The sequence below is a fragment of the Carcharhinus amblyrhynchos genome, chromosome 30 (genome assembly GCF_965287045.1).
Source record: "Carcharhinus amblyrhynchos chromosome 30, sCarAmb.v2.hapA, whole genome shotgun sequence".
Lineage (NCBI taxonomy): Eukaryota > Metazoa > Chordata > Chondrichthyes > Carcharhiniformes > Carcharhinidae > Carcharhinus > Carcharhinus amblyrhynchos.
In genome coordinates this window covers 22,808,589-22,827,021 of record NC_137353.1, presented here as the reverse complement: position 1 = coordinate 22,827,021, position 18,433 = coordinate 22,808,589, and the positions used below count along the sequence as shown (strand labels likewise).

Genomic DNA, 18,433 nt, shown 5'->3' with positions numbered 1-18,433 from the left:
GGAAACTAAAGAGATTCCATTCCCTTGGCATCAAATAATGCAGGTCAGTGCCTGGTATTCTGCCAGTGATTATGATCACAATTTCCTCTAAGCTACATGACCGCTCAGCAATCCAGAAGTTCCTTTAAGTTACCAAACGTGTGTGGCTGCATTAAGGAGTTTTAAAGGACCCACGTGCTTAAATAAATGTACTGTGCACAACAGAAAAAATAGAGTGTACATTGGTTATGCCTCCATCTGCTGCAGTTTGGTGTGCCTGCGATTTTACAGCATCATGCCAGCCAAAAGGTGGTTACCGGATAACAGAAGGCTTTTGACTATTGTCTGGTGCCTAATACATGAAATTAAAGCTACACAGCCACATACAATGTGATGGAATAGACCATTGGCATTCTGCAAGAAACCTGCAGTACTCGCGAAAATGAGCATCAAAAATTTGTGGTGGTCTTCTGTATACTGTACAACTGCACCATCACAAGGAGATAACCTTTGCCACCAAACAGTGATGAATAGAAAACTGGGGAGGAGGAAGTGAGCACCCAACACAAGTTTTTTTTTGCCTGGGCAGTCTGTGAAGAACTCCTCCAAGTACAATAGCAGTAATCTCAATCCCAATTCTCCATTCACTAACAATCCACTCCTTGCCTTCTCTTTGCCATTGTCACATTATCACTTGGCCACAATATGAAAGTTAAAGGCATCACAAAATTAGCATTCAAAATCAAATTTATAAATGAACTCATGTCATATTGCATGTAAAACTCAACTCATTATCTTTATATATTCTTTAAGTGTTTGTATTTCATGTGCTTTTAACTGCCCTGGTATTCCGATGCAACATTATCCAGTAGCTGCAGCATGACTGGTGGAAGGCTGCTGATTTGCAGTGGACAAGATTGCCAAAATACTGACCTGGTGCAGGCCTGGACTTAGAATGTCTGGCTGCAGACTGCAGCATCTAGGTCTGGGGAGCAGCACAGGGTTAGAACATAGACCATGGAGCATTATAGCGCAGTAAAGGCCCTTCAGCCCTCAATGTTGTGCCGAGCTATGTCCAATCCCAAGATCAAGCTATCCCCTCCCTATAATTCTGGAGTGCTCCATGTGCCTATCAAATAACCGTTTGAAAGTTCCTAAAGTGTCCGACTCCACTATCACAGCAGGCAGTCTATTCCACACCCCAATCACTGAGTGATTTGACCTGCTGATGCACAACAGAAAGGACACCTGCAGAGTAGCAGTGACAGGAGGCCAAACACTCCCTTCCTGAGCAGGTTCATGCTTCATGAAGCCACCGCCACTCTCCTGGAGTAGCACCTCAGCAATCTTTCTAATCTGTTGGCCAGTGCCATTTCCTCAATGTGGGAAAATGCAGGCACATTTGTCCCCATAATGTCCAATTATGCACCATCTTCTCCTATATAAGAGAAAAGTATTCAGTGAATGCATTGCAATATATTTGGCTGATCTGACTGCCTTGATTGAATAGGCAACCCCCATATGTGCAAGCTGTGAGATTTAGATGTGAGGCTTGTGGCATTGCTATTGTGTGAAGGTGACATAAAATGTGTGTTATATTTGAGGCCTGATTTATAAATTGTTGGTTGATGAGGGTGTGATGATTTGCACAGCTGCTGAGGCTAATAGTGCAGTTGATAGTATATGGCCTTTGAAGATGCAGTCATTGAACTTGACCACTCATGAGATCACCTTGCAACAGTGCATCCAGGTTCTCAGGGCTGGACTGCTTGCACTGACCTCCAAGGCTGCCTGCTCCCTCTGCCTTTTCAGTGTGTCTCTGGAGAGGTTTCTGATCCCCTATGGATGGATCCAGGTTATCTCTCTCACTTTGCAGCTCTTCCACCAAGGTTTTCAGTGGAACTTGGAAAACGTTGAAGCTTCCTCTCTCCATGTTGTGCCATCCTTCACTGTTTCCCAGGTCAGATTCACGTCCTGTCTGCAGCAGCTCCAACCAAAATGCATCTCCCCAAGATGGCAGGGTTCAGGAACCCTGGATGACACAGGAGATTATGAGTTCAGTGAAAAAGAAGGAGGAGGCATACAGAAATTTCAGGAAATTGAAAATGGATAAGGCCCTTGTGGAATACAAAGATGGCAGAATAGACCTTAAACAAGGACGTAGAAGAGCTGAAAGGGGCCATGAAATGTTCTTGGCAGGCAGTGTTAAGGAGAATCCCAATGCTTTTTATGTATATATAAAGAGGAAGAGGGTAGCTAAGGAAAGTGGGGTCCACTCAAGGACAGTGGAAGAAATTTGTGTGTGGAGGCAGATGAGGTGGGTGAGGTCCTTCTAATGAGTAGTTTGCAAGTATTCACAAAGGAGAAGGTTGTGGTGGATGGTGAGTGTAGAAAGAAGGATGTTGATATTCTAGGACATGTTGAGATGAAAAGAGAGGAGGTCATAAGAACATAAGAAATAGGAGCAGGAGTAGGCCATCTAGCCCTTCGAGCCTGCCCCGCCATTCAATAGAGGTTGATGGCATGGAAACAGGCCCTTCAGCCCAACTTGTCCATGCTGCCCTTTTTTTAAACCCCGAAGCTAGTCCCAATTGCCTAAATTTGGCCCATCTTACCCACATAACTGGCTAAATACTTTTTAAAAGTCAAAATCGTATCTGCCTCTACCAATACTTCTGGCAGCTTGTTCCCAACACTCACCACCCTCCGTGTGAAAAAATTGCCCCTCTGGACACTATTGTATCTCTCCCCTCTCATCTTAAATCTATACCCTCTAGTTTTAGACTCCTCTACCTTTGGGAAAAGATATTGACTATCTAGCTGATCTGTATCCCTCATTATTTTATAAACCTCTATAAGATCACCCCTCACTCAGCCTCCTAAGCTCCAGAGGAAAAAGTCCCAATCTATCCAGCCTCTCCTTATAACTCAAACCATCAAGTCCTGGTAGCAACTTAGTAAATCTTTTCTGCACGCTTTCTAGTTTAATAATATCCTTTCTATAAAAGGGTAACCAGAACTGTACACAGTATTCCAAGTGTGGCCTTACTAATGTCTTGTATTCCCAACTCCTGTATTCAATGTTTTGACCAATGAAACCAAGCATGCTGAATGCCTTCTTCGTCACTTTCAAGGAGCTATGAACATGTACTCCTAGATCTCTTTGTGTAACTCTCCCCCGTGCCCTGCCATTAACTGAGTAAGTCCTACCCTGGTTCAGTCTACCAAAATGCATCACCTTGCATTTATCTAAATTAAACTCCATCGGCCATTCATCAGCCCACTGGCCCAATTGATCAAGATTCCGTTGCAATCGAAGATAACTTTCTTCACTGTCAATGTGCCACTAATCTTGGTGTCATCTGCAAAATTACTAAACATGCCTCCTATATTCTCACCCAAATCATTAACATAAATGACAAATAACAGTGGACCCAGCACCGATCCTTGAGACACATCGCTGGTCACAGACCTCCAGTTTGAAAAACAACCCTCTACAACCACCTTCTGGCTTCTGTCAAGAAGCCAATTTTGTATCCATTTAGATACCTCACCCTGGATCCAGTGAGATTTAACTTTATGCAGCAACCTACCATGCGGTACCTTGTCAAAGGCCTTGCTAAAGTCCATGTAGACAACATCAATTGCACGGCCCTCATCTGCCTTTTTGCTTACCCCTTCAAAAAACTCGATCAAGTTTGTGAGTCATGATTTTCCACTCTCAAAGCCATGCTGACTGTCGCTAATCAGTCCTTGCATCTCTAAATGCCTGTAGATCCTGTCTCTCAAAATACCTTCCAAAAACTTACCCACCACAAATGTGAGGCTTCCTGGCCTGTAGTTCCCAGACTTTCCCCTGCAGCTGTTTTTTAACAAAGGAGGTAATGGAGGTTTTGAAAAACATTAAGGTGGACGTGTCCCAAGGGCCAGATAGGGTCTATCCAAAATACTGAGAGATGCGAAGGAAGAAATTGCTGAGGCCTTGTACGAATCTTTGTATCTTCTTTAGCCATGGGTAAAGTACCAGATATTGGAGAGTAGCTAATGTTCCTCTGATTAAGAAAGGCAGAAGAGACAATACAGGAAATTACAGGCTTCTGAGCCTTACATCAGTGGTGGGGGAAATTATTGGAAAGATTCTTAAGGGCAGGATGTACTCACATCTGGAAGAGAATTGGCTTATTAGCGATAGGCAGCATGGTTTTGTGAAAAGGAGGTTGTGTCTCACAAACTTGACTGAGTTCTTTGAGGGAGTGACAAGAAAAATTGACCAGGACAGGGCAATGGATGTTGTATACATGGACTTCAGTAAAGCCTTCAGTAAGGTTCCTCATGGCAGGCTGGTACAGAAGATGAAGTCATATGGGATCCAAGATGAGCTGGTAAGATGGATAAAAAAACTGGTTGGGCATAGAAAGCAGAGAGTAGCAATGGAAGGGTACTTTTCTAACTGGAGGTCTGTGACAAGCGGTATGCCACAAGGATCAGTGCTGGGGCCCCTGTTTGTGTAACATATATATATATATAAATGATTTGGAGGAAAATGTAGGTAAATAGTAAATTTGCAGGTGATACAAAAATGGATGAGAAGCGAATGGTGAGGAGGATTGTCAAGGGTACAGCAGGATACAAATTGGCTGGAAACCTGGGCTGAAAGGTAGCAGATGGAATTTAACCCTGACAAACGTGAGGTGATGCTATTTGGAAGGTCTACTGCAGAAGGCAAGTGTACAGTAAATGGTAGAGCCCTTAGAAATATTAGCATACAGAGGGATCTAGGCATGCAGATCCACAGTTCCCTGAAGGTGGCAACTCCAGTGGACAAGATGGTCAAGAAGGCGTAAGGCATGTTGGCCTTCATCGGTCGGGGCATTGGGTATAGGAATTGGAAGATCACGTTGCAGCTGTAAAAGACTTTGGTTAGGCCACATTTGGAGTATTGTGTACAATTCTGGCCATCACACTACCGGAAGAATGTTGATATATTGGAAAGGGTGCAGAAGAGATTTACCGGGATGTTGCCTGGTTTGGAGGATACAGGCTATGAAGAAAAGTTGAACAAACTTGGATTGTTTTCATTGTGGCATTGGAGGATGAGGGGGGGAACCTGATAGAAGTTTACAAGATTGACAGGTTTAGATAGAGTGGTTAATCAGAGTCTTTTTCCCGGGGCAAAGGGTCAGTTATTGGGGGCATAGGTTGAAAGTGAGAGGGGGAAAGCTTAGAAGAGATATAAGGGGCAAATTTTTCAGAGTGTGGTGAATGCCTGAAACGTGCTGCCGGAGGAGGTGGTGGAAGCAGATTCTATAACAACGTTCAAGAGGCATCTAGATAGATACATGAGTAGGCAGGGAATAGAGGGATGTGGACTATGTACACGCAAGAAAATATTAGCGAGGCATCTGTGTTGGCACAGACTTGGTGGGCCGAAGAACCTGTTCCTATGCTGTACTGTTCTCCTTTTAAGAGATGCAGGCCAATTCTAAGAAGTGCACGCTAACTTTAACTGGGGCTAGGTGGCTATAATTTTGGACTTTCATATGCACGGAGTTAAACAACAGCACAGTTAGTGTAACTGAGCACACAAATTCAAATCAGGTGACAGCACAAATCATTGAATCCCTAAAGTGCAGAAGGAGGTCATTCGGCCAATTGAGTCTACACCAACTCTTCAACAGAGCATCTTATCCCTGTCTAATTTATCCAATAGTATCTAGGCTCTCATATAAAAGCACCTGGGTGAGACTTTGAAAGAGTCTTGAATCAATCTTGTCATGCTTTGCAGAGGTGGGGAGAAAGAGGCAGCAGCAGCATCTTCAGGTTTCTTGGGCTGTTTTCCAGTCCAAATTTTACCGAGTTGTCTGCAATGTGTTTACTTGAAAATATTTGGCTGATTGTTCTTTATCATTCAGACACAGCTCTTCAGACTGCTTGTCAGGAGGTCAAAAAACTCAAGGAGGAGGTGTCTATGTTGGTAAAGAGTGGTATGTGTAACTCCCATTTACTGCTCATGGACTTTTAAGGTGGTATGATCCACTTTTGGCGATTTTTGTATCTGCTGGCTTTAAAATTGATCTTTTGTGCAACACTAACCTGATATATAGAATGATTTAGGTTAATTTCTGACTCTGCCCCGTGCCCACCCAGCCAACCCTTGACATTGTCTTGGACTGCCCGCTGTCTTAAATTTTTGCTTTGCTCCAGCAATCTGAATGATCTTAGTTGCTGTCATCTGCTATGCCATTGAATGTCCTAATGCATGATTATTCTTCAGTTATTTACTGGATGTCACAAGTCAGACTTGTCACCATTTTAAGATGGTGGGTGAACACTTGATGCTAAAGAGCCTTTCTTTTTCCTATTTGGGTTATTAATCGTTTCCAATGTGATGGAACTGTAGTCTTTACTTCTTGTTATCTGTATACCATTAGTTAACTTATCCCTTGAATTTAGCAATCATTTGACATTAGATGTTGTAGCTTAGCATTTAAGGTGGCAAAGCCTTGGGCATAAATAGCCATTTAGCACAAGGCTTTGCCATGGGCTCTTTAAATACCACATGGTACTGAGAAGCCAGAGTTCCAGCAGCATCTTTTTCTGTCTCTAAAGTTGCTCTGACTGGACTCTTTGAGAGTTATTACACTTCCCATGGGTTATAGAGTAAAACAAATCACTTCTGCAGTGTTGGCCTAGTCCAAGTTAAAGTTCAGTCTGCCTCACAATGCTGCCAATTACACATAAGCCATGTTTAAAGCTCTTTGTTCTTCCATCTGACCTCAATGTTAGGTTATTGAGATCATTCATGGAATGTAGTAAGGGATTAATAAAGCCTTTATAAAGCATCTTGGATCTACTCCAGAAATGGACAGTAGAAGCTGGCCACCTCCTAAGATATAGTAAATACAACGTATCCCAGTAAATTATTTGACACGGCCACAGTTTAACCAGTGAGTTTAGACTTAACAACTTCACGCAGTAGGCATTGAACATGAGCAGAAGACTACCAAACAAACAATAGAGAAGGATTGTGTTTCCAAGTACTTTCGAAGTAGAAGCACTTGATCTCAAAGGAAACTGTATGCTATATAACATTCATTGAACGTTAGGTCTTGTTGGGTAGGGGAGAGCATTGCATTAATGTATCATGTTTCTGAGAGCATCTGAAAATGATTAACAAAAATTTTGAAATATAATCAGTGATGGTATGTGAAAGAAAGAATTTGCCTTTTACGTCCTGGAGATCCCAAAGTGTTTTATAGCCAAGGAAGTACTTTTTGGTATGTAGTCGTTGCTGTAATGTAGGAAATACAGCAATCCAATTTGCACATGGCAAGGTGCCATAAAGAAGAATAAGGTGTGGTTCAGATCATCTGTTTTAATGATAGTGATTGAATGATAATTATTGAAAATTAGGGAGAAATTCCCTGCTTTTCTTCGAATTGTGCTATAGGATCTTTTGCATGCACTGGAGAGGACTGACAGGGCCTTAGTTTAAATTCTCAACTAAAAGTTTGCACCTCCAATTATGCCATAGTCCTTTAGTATGACCCTAAAGTGTCAGCGTGAAATATGGACTCGTGCCTTAAGGTTTAAATCTACAATCCACTGACTCAAAGGCAAGACTGCTATTCACTGAACCGTAGCTGACACTTCTAGCAAGCAGTTCGCAAAATCTTTGAGCACAACTAAATGTTAAACACAATAACCCAGAAGGATTGAAGGACCTGCTGTCAATGGCATTTTGCAATTTGGTATAATGTGAGGGAAGATGTGAAAATCAGAGAAGGATCTCTCAGGCAACTTTGTGATGATTTTAAATACAATAAAGGCTTGTTAAACAATAACGTTTACAACAAGAAAGTCAACAAGAAATATGCTTAACTAACTCAAAGATTATGCATGGTATGTTTAAAGTTACCCAGTTCCAAATCCCTGTATTTCCCTATCTTCTGAGTTAATCTTCCTAAACAAAATCCTACTGGGTTTTCAAAAACAGGCAAAATCTAGTAATAGTTACCACATCAGACACTTGTATCTCTCTCTCTCTCTGTCCGTCTGTCTCTCAGGATTGCTTCTGACATGGGACAGAATAACTGGTTTTCAAAACAGACTTTTCTACAGACTCAGCTTGAGTTCACTCAGCTTTCCCTGCTGCAGGCTAAGGTCTCAAAGCAGCTAGATTGCATAGGTTGAAATTGTTTCTGATATACCATTATACCTTTTGATTTTCCCTTATCTGAATGAACCTCATCAGAAGTTGCTCTTAATTATCTTAATTTCGGTCAATCCCCTTTTTTGAATGAACCTTATCTCCTTTGAACCTCTAACATCTTTACGCAAATCTTTGACATTCTATTCTGCATTGTTATTAATTTGTCTCAGATAAACACCCGATTACAGTGTTGCTTGGCTTATCAACATATCAAAAGCATTAGTTCCATCAACGTAGCCAAACTTTCTCTATCACTACACAGCGCCCATTTTAAACATAAAAAACACACACAACCACCAGAACACATTCCCAATTAGTGGATTTTCTTGATTTGTCAAGTTATCACAATTTCCTGACATCCTACAAATGATGTGAATGTCTGGGAATTTTTTAATGTGCATTTTATTTGAGGGATATTAGATGAAACTTCCTGCTCTTCTTTCAAAAATATCATTTCCGTCACTGATGTCTCATCCAAACAGTGGAACCCCCAACAATACATCAAGCATCTTTTCATGCTATACTGAAAATGTCAATACAGACTTTGCCCAGATTGGAAGTGGGTTTGAACCTAAAACCATTCATTTTGGAGATTAGATAATTTACTAAGAGTACAGCCAGATAAGATAAACTTACTGTAGGAGGAGGCTCCACAAATATCCTAATTCGCAATGATGGAGGAAGCCAGCACATCAATACAAAATATAAGGCTGAAGCATTCGCAACAGTCTTCAGCCAGAAGTGCCGAGTGGATGATCCATCTCCGTTTCCTCTGGAGGTCCCAGCATCACAGGTATCAGTCCTTAGCCTAATGGATTCACTCCACATGATATCAAGAAATGGCCGAAGGTACCAGATACTGCAAAGGCAATGGACCCTGACAATATTCTAGCAATAGTACTGAAGACTTGTGCTCCAGAATTTTCCACGCCCCTAGCCAAGCTGTTGCAGTACAGCTGCAACACTAGCATTTACCTGGCAATGTGGAAGATTGTCCAGGTATGTCCTGGACACAAGAAACAGGACAAATCCAACCAGGCTGATTAGCAGTCTACTCTCGATCAAGGCATGTTTTCAATAAATGAGAAAGAAAGAGGGGGAAACAATGATCCAATCTGTGACCTGTATGAGGCAGACATCAGATGGATGAATTTGAGGCTAGACATTGTGGGCAGAATTTTACCGTCTCGCCCGCCATGGGAATTGTAATGGGTGAGAATGGACCATGCAAAAGTCTGTTGACCCCAGGCAGGAATTTCCGGCTTTGGGGTGAGCACGGCCAGAAAATCCCTATGTGTTTTCAAGAAGCAGCTAGATATAGCTATTGTGGCTAAACAGGTCAAAAGCTATGGGGGAAATGTGGGAATAGGTTATTGAGTTGGGTGATCAGCCATGATCATAATGAATGGCAGAGCAGGCTCAAAGAGACAAATGGCCTACCCCTGCTCCCCATTCCTTTCTTTCTATGTTATCTATGACCTGAATAACTAAATAATGGATCAGGCAGCAGGTCGGAAAAGCTGAAGTGTAAGCTCAAGAGGAGGTGACTTAACACTGGATGACATCTTGAAAATAACATTGGGCGTAGTGGATGGACGAGTTAACAGAATGAAACTTGGGGCAGAATTTTACCAGCACACCTGTCCAAGGCTTGTAGGATTCCCACTGAGGCCAACAGAGCTTGCTGTTCTGTGATCCTTGCCCGCTCCCAGAGTTGGGATGGGCACGCCGGTAAAATTCTGGCCTTGGTCCCACCTCTGACATAGGCACGACAAAATTTGAGATCAGCTGAGTGTCGTTGTGGAATCCAGGTGTGTGTAAATATATACAGCAAATATCTGAGAGAGCTTGTTTCAGATGTGGCAACTGAAATGAGGGGAAAAATACATTTTTGCGAAGAGTTGAACAGCGAGGGAAAACTGGCAAATCATGCAAAGCAAAAAGAGATGAAAGTAACACAACTGTGAGACAAGTTAAAGGAGAGGCAGAGAGTGAAAGCATGAAGAGAAATCAAGGATGGATGTTTTCTGTCAACAGGAACAACCACCAGAAAGTTCCAATGATTGTTGCTATTGTTGAAGTGAGCATTGTTGTAGATTCAGAAGTGACAGTAATTTAATGGGCAGTACACAGTGGGAGAAATTGAAGGCCAAGAGAATCTAGTGCAAGTCTCAAATATGTATAAAACTCATCTCTGCACACCTAAAACTTCACTCCAAATTGTTGGGATTTGAGAGCTGAGGATCAGAATGTAGAGGCAATATTAGTAATAACTGAAGAGGATAGTGAGCCTCTTCTGAACAGGGAAACTGCCCAAGCCTTGTGGGTGCTGCACATCGGATTGAAAATGAATTCCATGAAATCCCATGTGAAGCTTAGAGAGGGATTTAGACCAATGTTTGAAGGAACTGTGAAGTTACAGAACTGCCAAGGGTGATTGATGAGAACATGAAGATTGTAACTCAGCCTATACACACAACACCTTTTGCTCTGACAAGAAAGTTGAGGCAAAGATCAGGAGTTGATTGACCAAGGCATCAGAGAATTAACACAGTGGGTAAGCACTGTTGTGGTCATGCCTAAACGAAATGATGACATCAGACTCTATATTAATATGTGTAGCGAGAGAATATCACTCAATTCCCACTGTGGATGAAGTCTTTCATGAGTTGTCTACAAGCAAGGTGTTTTCCAAACTGGACTTAAAAGTGTGGATACCACCAGCTGGAACTTCACCCTGATTCAAGAAAGGTAATAACTTGTGTCACCCATTGTGGACTTTTCCAGTACAAGCGATTACTATCTTGCATCAATACGACAGCAGAGATTTATCAACACAAGATCCATAAGGTGATACAGGGGATGATTGAGTCTAATATCTTCCCCATGGCAGATATCAAGCTAATTGGGCTATAGTGTCTTGTTTTCTGCCTCTCTCCCTTCTTGCTTAGAGAGGATTTATTTGCTACTTTACAGTCTGATGGAATCTTTCCAGAATCTAGCGAATTTTGGAAAATTAACACCAGCACATCTACTCTGTCATTCGCCACCTCTTAAGATAGAGTGAAATTAATCTCGATGCAGAGACTTGTTAGCCTCCAGCTCTATCAGTTTGCTCAGTAACACTTTCCTAGTGATTGTAATTTCACCACACTCCTCGCTCCTTTCCACCTCTTGAGCTACCAGCCATTTATAGTTAAGGACAAAAGCAATATATTTGTTGATTTTATTTACCGTTTTCTTTTTACTATTAACTGACCACTGTTGCCCTCTAGAGGACCAACACTCACTTTACATGCTTTTTCCCTTTTTAAGTAGAAACTCCAATTATCCATTTTTACATTCCTTGCCATCTTCTTCTTGTACTCCAATTTCTTTCTCCTGATTAACCTTTCAGCCATTCTCTGCCATTCTTTATATTGTGACCGATTATCTGTCCTGCCACTCATTTTTATGCAGTTGTATTCTCTTCTCCTTAAGTTTGATGCTTTCCTTGACTCCCTTAGCCAACCACAGATAGTAAATCCACCCCTGCTTAGAATTTTTCTTTATAGCTAGAATATACTTACTCTGAGTATTCTGAAGTACTTCCTTAAATATCTGTGACTGCTTCTCTATTGATGTATCCCCTAGCTTAGTGTCCCAGTTTACTACAGCTAGCTCAAATTTCATGCCCACATAATTGTCCTTTCTTCAGTTTAAAATATTCCTCTTAAACCCATGCTGTTCCCTTTCAACCTTGATGTAAAATTCAGTCATATTGTGGTTGCTCCTACCTAGGGGTGCCCTCACTCTGAGGTAATTAATTAATTCTGTCATATTACACAATACCAAGTCTGTATAACCTGCTCTCTGGTTGGTTCCAGAACATGTGGCTCCAAAAAACTGCCTTGGTACCATTCTATGAACTCCTCATCCAGTTTATATGTAGATTAAAATCACCCACGACTATTGCCGTCTGCCATAACCCTTTCGAATTGCACGGGGAATCCTTACTTGATCTCCCTGTGGGACTTGTGGAAGAGAGCTCCCATGGTAATAGGCGATTGCCTACCCAGGTAAAGCTCATAACCTGAGCCCTTGATAAGGCAGACCCCTGAGCGGGTCTAGTGAACTATCGTACCGGAAGGATGTGTGCACCTCAGGGTTGTGGTTTTAACTTTTAATTTATGAATAAAACGTCATTCCTTTCAGTTAGCTCCTGAGTTATTATACCATCCCTTTTCTCACAAGCACTAATATTTCTTCTTGTAACTTTGTCCTACACTGACTCTCATAATTTTGTAGAACTGTTCAGTTCTATTACTTCATAATGCAGTGTAAACATATTGGAAGATTCTAGAATTATTCATTTTGTGAAGCATTTAAAAGAAGTGTTCCTCAACTGTTGCCCGTTGTTTAAACGGGACTTTTGTGTTGTCTTATTTTCAACTGACTGAACTAGTTTTAGGAATACTGAGGCACTATTTCCTTGCCTCATTCTCCAAGAAAATCAGAGCTAGCTACTAATATGTAGTGGACTCCAGTATGATGATATAATAATCAATGATCAGTCCGATAAAGAGCTGGCCAGGTAGGATGGTTTAAATGATCACCTCTGATATTTTGTTATCTATGTAGAAATATGATCTTGACTGTATCAGTAATAAGGATGCTGCAGTTAGCTTCAATACCTTAGTGTTCTGGAAAGAAGAATAAAAATCAGAGTTCCTCCTCCTCCTAATGGTTATTTAGTGATGCCTGCTGGAAAATAGGCATGTTTGGATATTGGCTCTGAAGAATATCGAGCTTGGTTTGATTTCCTTCACCATCAGATATCATGATGATACTTGGGTACATTTTAGTCTCTAAAAATGGATGATTTTAGGTTGGGTAGGACATTAAACCGGTGAAAATCTGAATGTCAATGCTGACTTGCTCAATTCCATTTTGAACAAAAGTGGGATTGGTGGCAACAACCAACCTGCTTTCAGAAAGTGGGTTGGCAGTTTGAGCATTATAATGAGGTTGTGAGCCTCATATTCAACCTTTATTTTAAATTTAACTCCGGCTGACTGAGTTTTCCAAACCGTGGGAAACTCCACAGGCAAAGGGAGGCAAGGATTGCTGGATCCAGAAGGTGATTGACTTTCAATTTTTCTGCTGGATCCAGTGTGCCAACTTCACCAACCCCTGTGATGATCATCATCCCTGCTGCCCAATACTGCAGCCAACCAACTCCTCCCCTCCACCCTTCTGATCACCTTTACAAGACCTCCAGTCTCTGGTACTACAAGATCAACCCATCCAAACTCTCCTCCTCCTGCCTCCTCCAATCTCTTTGAGCCCTTGTCTCCTGTCATTGACTCTTATGGATTCTATTCATGCTCAACTGCAGGCTCTGATCCTCCTCATTTATAAAATTCTAGCCCAACAATCTGCATTGCTTTTAGGAGAGGAAAAGGAATGAGAGAGGAAATTGTTCCAGGAAGAAAATTGAAAGTCACTAAAGTGACTTCATTGGTTTTGTTTATGGTGCAATTGTGTGGTCACACGGAGTTCATGATCCATCATCAAGTCAGATGGGTAAAAGGACACTCATCATTTTTGTTTGAGGCTTCATGTGATAAATCTCTCAATTTGTGAAGTGCCCATAAGCCATGTACATACAGAAACATGATGTGCCCACAATCAAACTCAAGAGTTCTGTTTCTAGAGGACCCAACATGAAAGTAGCCAGGGTTCAGAAAAAGGAGAGAGAACACTTTTGCATCATAAAGCATGACCTCACAGCTGCATATTGCTGTGTTAGTTGAAGGGAGCAAGGGCTTTTTAAACAGTAGCTTGTTGAGCATTGACTGCCCACAGCCATATGGCTGAAGGCAACCATCAGGCTGATGATGATCCAGAACTTTCACCTAGATATCCTACTCTTGCCCTGACACACTGATGTGTATTATTCTGGGCAATGTGCAACCCCTAGCTGAATCATGGACAGTCCAAATGTAACAAAAGAGAAACCAACTGTTAAAGAGGAGGAGGTGTCTGGAAAACAAAAGACATCCAGTAAAAAGCAGAAGAAATTGGCTTCAAAAGAGAAGGGATCAGACAAGAAGAAATTATCTATAGAAGAGACCGCGTCTGTTGAAAATGAAGAGCCTGTAGAAAAGGAGAATGAGAAAGATTCAAATCTCCTTGTTTTTTTCACAGACGCTGTGGAACTAGATAAAGCCAAAGCCCAGAACAGCAAATTGGATGAAGAAATTCTGGCATTACGCAATCGTGTACGTGAGTTGGACTGGGAACGAAAATCCCTTTTAGATACAGTAAGTAGTATGCACCAAGAAGTCACACTTTTGTTACAGTGCACTTGAGAACTAGCTGTCTGTCATTCTGCTCCAACTATGGTTATGATGGTAGGTTTGTGGAGTGCCAACCCACCTTGTTGCCAGTTGAGGCCCTTAAGTGGGCAATTAATGCCCACTTAAGGGCCTTATCCCGTGACTGCTAGTATTTAACCAGTGTGGGTGGAAGAAGGCAGTCACTATGCTGGAAGCCCGATTAGCAAACACTGCAGGGCTGCTTGTCCGCTCTTGAGGGAGACGTCCATCATTGTCAAACACTCGGCTACGTAAATAGGACTCTCCCTTTCTGAGACTAATTTTTGAAAGAACTGTTGACGTCACTTGATTCACACATTTGTGTGCTTCTCATAAGGTTTTTTTTCTGTGATTCCTTTTGTCAATGTCTCTAATTATTTGCATAAGATTTGAGGTGTGAAATGCTTAAAGCTTTTATTATTGATAAATTAATGACCCATTTGATCAACAGTTTTATAGCGTTATAGGAACATCAGTTTTCTTTCCCCAAGAATAATGACTGGGTGTCTTTTTCACTTTGCAATTCCACACATACCATTTTTACTGTAGACTCATTGGTTCTGTATATGGTGTATCTTGAGTGAATGAGTGTGCATTGGCATGGAGAGTTTGAGGTTGCATCGGGGTGGGTGGGAGGTCGAGTTGACATAGGGTCTATAAGAAGCCATGGGAATCCACAAAAATCTGGGCCTACGTTAGAGTAGGAGACAGTGTGAAGTTCGTCATTTCACTCAAGGGAGGATGCAGGGAGCAGGAATGTCAAATATACAATGTGCACTTCTGTAGCTTCAAAAGAGCAAGAGCAAAGAAGGGAGAGAGATTGGAGGTTGGAGATGGGAAAGGGCAGTAATGGGAAATGTAGCTCATCTTGAGGGTAAATTTTCACTCCGTCAGGCAATGAGATAAATTGCAGCTTTTAAAAGATAATTGGCCTTGCTTTCATTCCATTGATCTTAACAAAAGGAAAATTAGAAATGTTCTGTAGGGAGCATGTGATCCACACTCCATCTCCCTGTCACACCCATCCCAACAGTGAAAGAGAAAATTTTCTCCTGCCTAATATTGGAGTGATGATGACCTGGGGATAACACAGTAAAAAGTCTGACAACACCAGGTTTTAGTCCAACCTATTTATTTGATAATATACTCACATCATGACCTGGGGATAGACAGCAGCATCTAAAAGAGCACGAGAAAGGAGGACTTGGAGACAAAAAGCATCTAAAAGAGTGAGCGAAAGGAGGATTCTAGAGCTGTCCATCCTGTGATTATGTGGATATGCCGGCGTTGGACTGGGGTAAACACAGTAAAAAGTCTGACAACACCAGGTTTAAGTCCAACCGATTTATTGATAGTAAACTCACTAGCTTTCGAGGGGTTTCCCTCTTCTTCAGGTGAATGGAGAGTTCTAGCCTCAGACAGAGCATATAAAGCGCAGACAGTTTACAGATTACTGAAACCTCAGTTACTGTACTGTCTGGAGACAATACACATCTCTTTAACCTGTGATCAGTGCTCCTTCCACTCACATTGTTGGCCACTTTAGGACTTGAACAGCAGGTTAGGTGTAAAGATTCGCATTCTAATCAGTAATCTGTAAACTGTTTGTGCTTTATATGCTCTGTCTGAGGCCAGAACTCTCCATTCACCTGAAGAAGAGGGAAACCCCTCGAAAGCTAGTGAGTTTACTATCAAATAAATCGGTTGGACTTAAACCTGGTGTTGTCAGACTTTATACCATCCTGTGATTTCCAGAGCAGGCTGACCACATTCTGAGAAAAATCAAAGTGTGAGGTACAGAACAGCATTGGTGGGTCAGTGATTTTCTCATTTATCTTTCAAAACTTGGGTAGATTCAGTAATTGCCAGGTTTTATAAGTAACAGTAAGTTTTACTAATAGTAGTAAATCTTATTAGATTGGTTGGCTGGTAAATATTTCCTTTTTTTTAACTTGGGAATTTCAATCAAGAACATTTTTATTAATAATGTGAGCAAAGACTGGGCTAGATATATTAAAATTTAAATAGTAAAATAATGAATTAATTAAGTGTTTTAATGATGACAGGCATGTGATATGTTGTGGCTGGAGCTTGTGCACACTTGTGTGATCCAAGGAAAAAACATCTGCAAGAGCCTGTGGCTGGAGGAACATAGACTCAGAGTCACTGAGTTAGATGCTGAGCTGCAGACACTGTGACACACTGGGGAAGGGGCTAAGTTACCTGGACAAATTGTTCCAGGAGATGGTCAGACCCCTTAGGAAAGTTGCTGTGATTTGGCCCATCATCAGGGACAGTGAGGCAGGTGTGCAGATCAAGAAGGTACAGATGCTATAAGAAAGATAAACAGGAGGTAAAAGAGGAGGGATGTTGCATTTTTATGAGTAGGGAGAACACCACGGAGGTACTGAGAAGAGATATATCTAAAGGTTCGCCCACTGTCTATATGGGTAGGAATGAGAAATAAGAAGGGAGAGATCACTTTGATAGGATTGTACTACAGGCCCCCAAATAGGCAGCAGGAAATTGAGGAGCAAATATGTAAGGAAATTACGGATAGCTTCAAGAAAAGTAGGGAAGTGATAGTAGGGGACTTTGACTGGAACCGCCATTGTATTAGGGGCTTGGATGGAGAGAAATTTGTTGAGTGTATTCAGGAGGAATTTCCCATTCAGTATGTGGATGGCCTGACTAGAGACGGGGCAAAATCTGTCCTCCTCTTGGGAAATAAGAAAGGGCAGGTAACTTAGTGAGGAATCACTTTTGGACCAGTGACCATAATTCCATTAGTTTTAAGATAGTTATGGAGAATGATAGGTCTGGCCCAAAAGTTAAAATCCTAAATTGGGGTAAGGCTAATTTTGATGGTATTAGACAGGAACCTTCAAAAGTTCATTGGAGGAGTTTGTTGACAAACAACAGTGAGTCTGATACGTCAGAGGCTTTTAGAAGTGTGTTAAGCAGGGTTCAGGGTAAGCATGTTCCTTTTGGAGTGAAGGGGAAGGCTGGTAGAAGTAGGGGACCCTGGATGACTTGGGATATTGAGGTTCTGGTCAAAAAGGAGGAGGAGACGTACGACATGCATAGGCAGCTGGGATCAAGTTAGATCCTTTGAAAAGTATAGATATTGTCGAAGTAGAGTTAAGAGAGAAATCAGGAGGGCAGAAAGGGGATGTGAGATTGCTTTGGCAAATGACGCAAAGGAGAATCCAAAGAGCTTCTATAACTAGGGAGAGAATAGGGCCTCTTAAGGATCAACAACGTCATCTATGTACAGACCCACAAGAGATGAATGAGGTTCTAAATGAATATTTCTCATCGGTATTTACTGTTGAGAAAGGCATGGATGCTAGGGAACTTGGGGAAATAAATAGTGATGTCTTGAGGAGTGTACATATTATGGAGAAGGAGGCGCTGGAAGTTTTAAAGCACATCAAGGTAGATAAATCCCTGGGACCTGATGAAATGTATCCCAGGACATTGTGGGAGGTGAGGGAAGAAATTGCGGGTCTCCCAACAGAGATATTTGAATCATCAACAGCCAGAGGTGAGGTGCCTGAAAATTGGAGGGTAGTAAATGTTGTGCCTTTATATAAGAAGGGCTGCAGAGAGAAGCCTGGAACTACAGACCGGTGAGCCTAACACCTGTAGTGGGTACATTTTTAGAAGGTATTCTGAGAGACAGAGTCTACAGGCATTTAGAGAAGCAAGACTGATGAGGGATAGTCAGCATGGCTTTGTGAGTGGAAAATCATGTCTTACGAATTTTATTTGAGTTTTTTGAAGGAATAACCAAGGTGGTAGATGAGGGCAAGGCAGTTGACATTGTCTACATGGACTTTAGTAATGCCTTTGATAAGGTACCACACAGGTTGTTGGGTAA

At 41.7% G+C, this 18,433-nt stretch overlaps 1 protein-coding gene across 2 annotated transcripts in view; it reads left to right on the top strand.

Annotated features, from left to right (window-relative positions):
• ccdc30 (coiled-coil domain containing 30) overlaps positions 1-18,433 on the top strand; it is a 138,070-nt gene that overhangs the window by 33,974 nt on the left and 85,663 nt on the right. The window contains exons 8-9 of one of the 2 annotated variants that reach the window (XM_080215259.1): positions 5,892-5,963; positions 14,381-14,496. In XM_080215259.1, coding sequence (XP_080071385.1) covers positions 5,892-5,963; positions 14,381-14,496 — 188 coding nt within the window. The remainder of the gene's footprint in view (positions 1-5,891; positions 5,964-14,380; positions 14,497-18,433) is intronic. The other variant, XM_080215260.1, reaches the window with a different exon arrangement.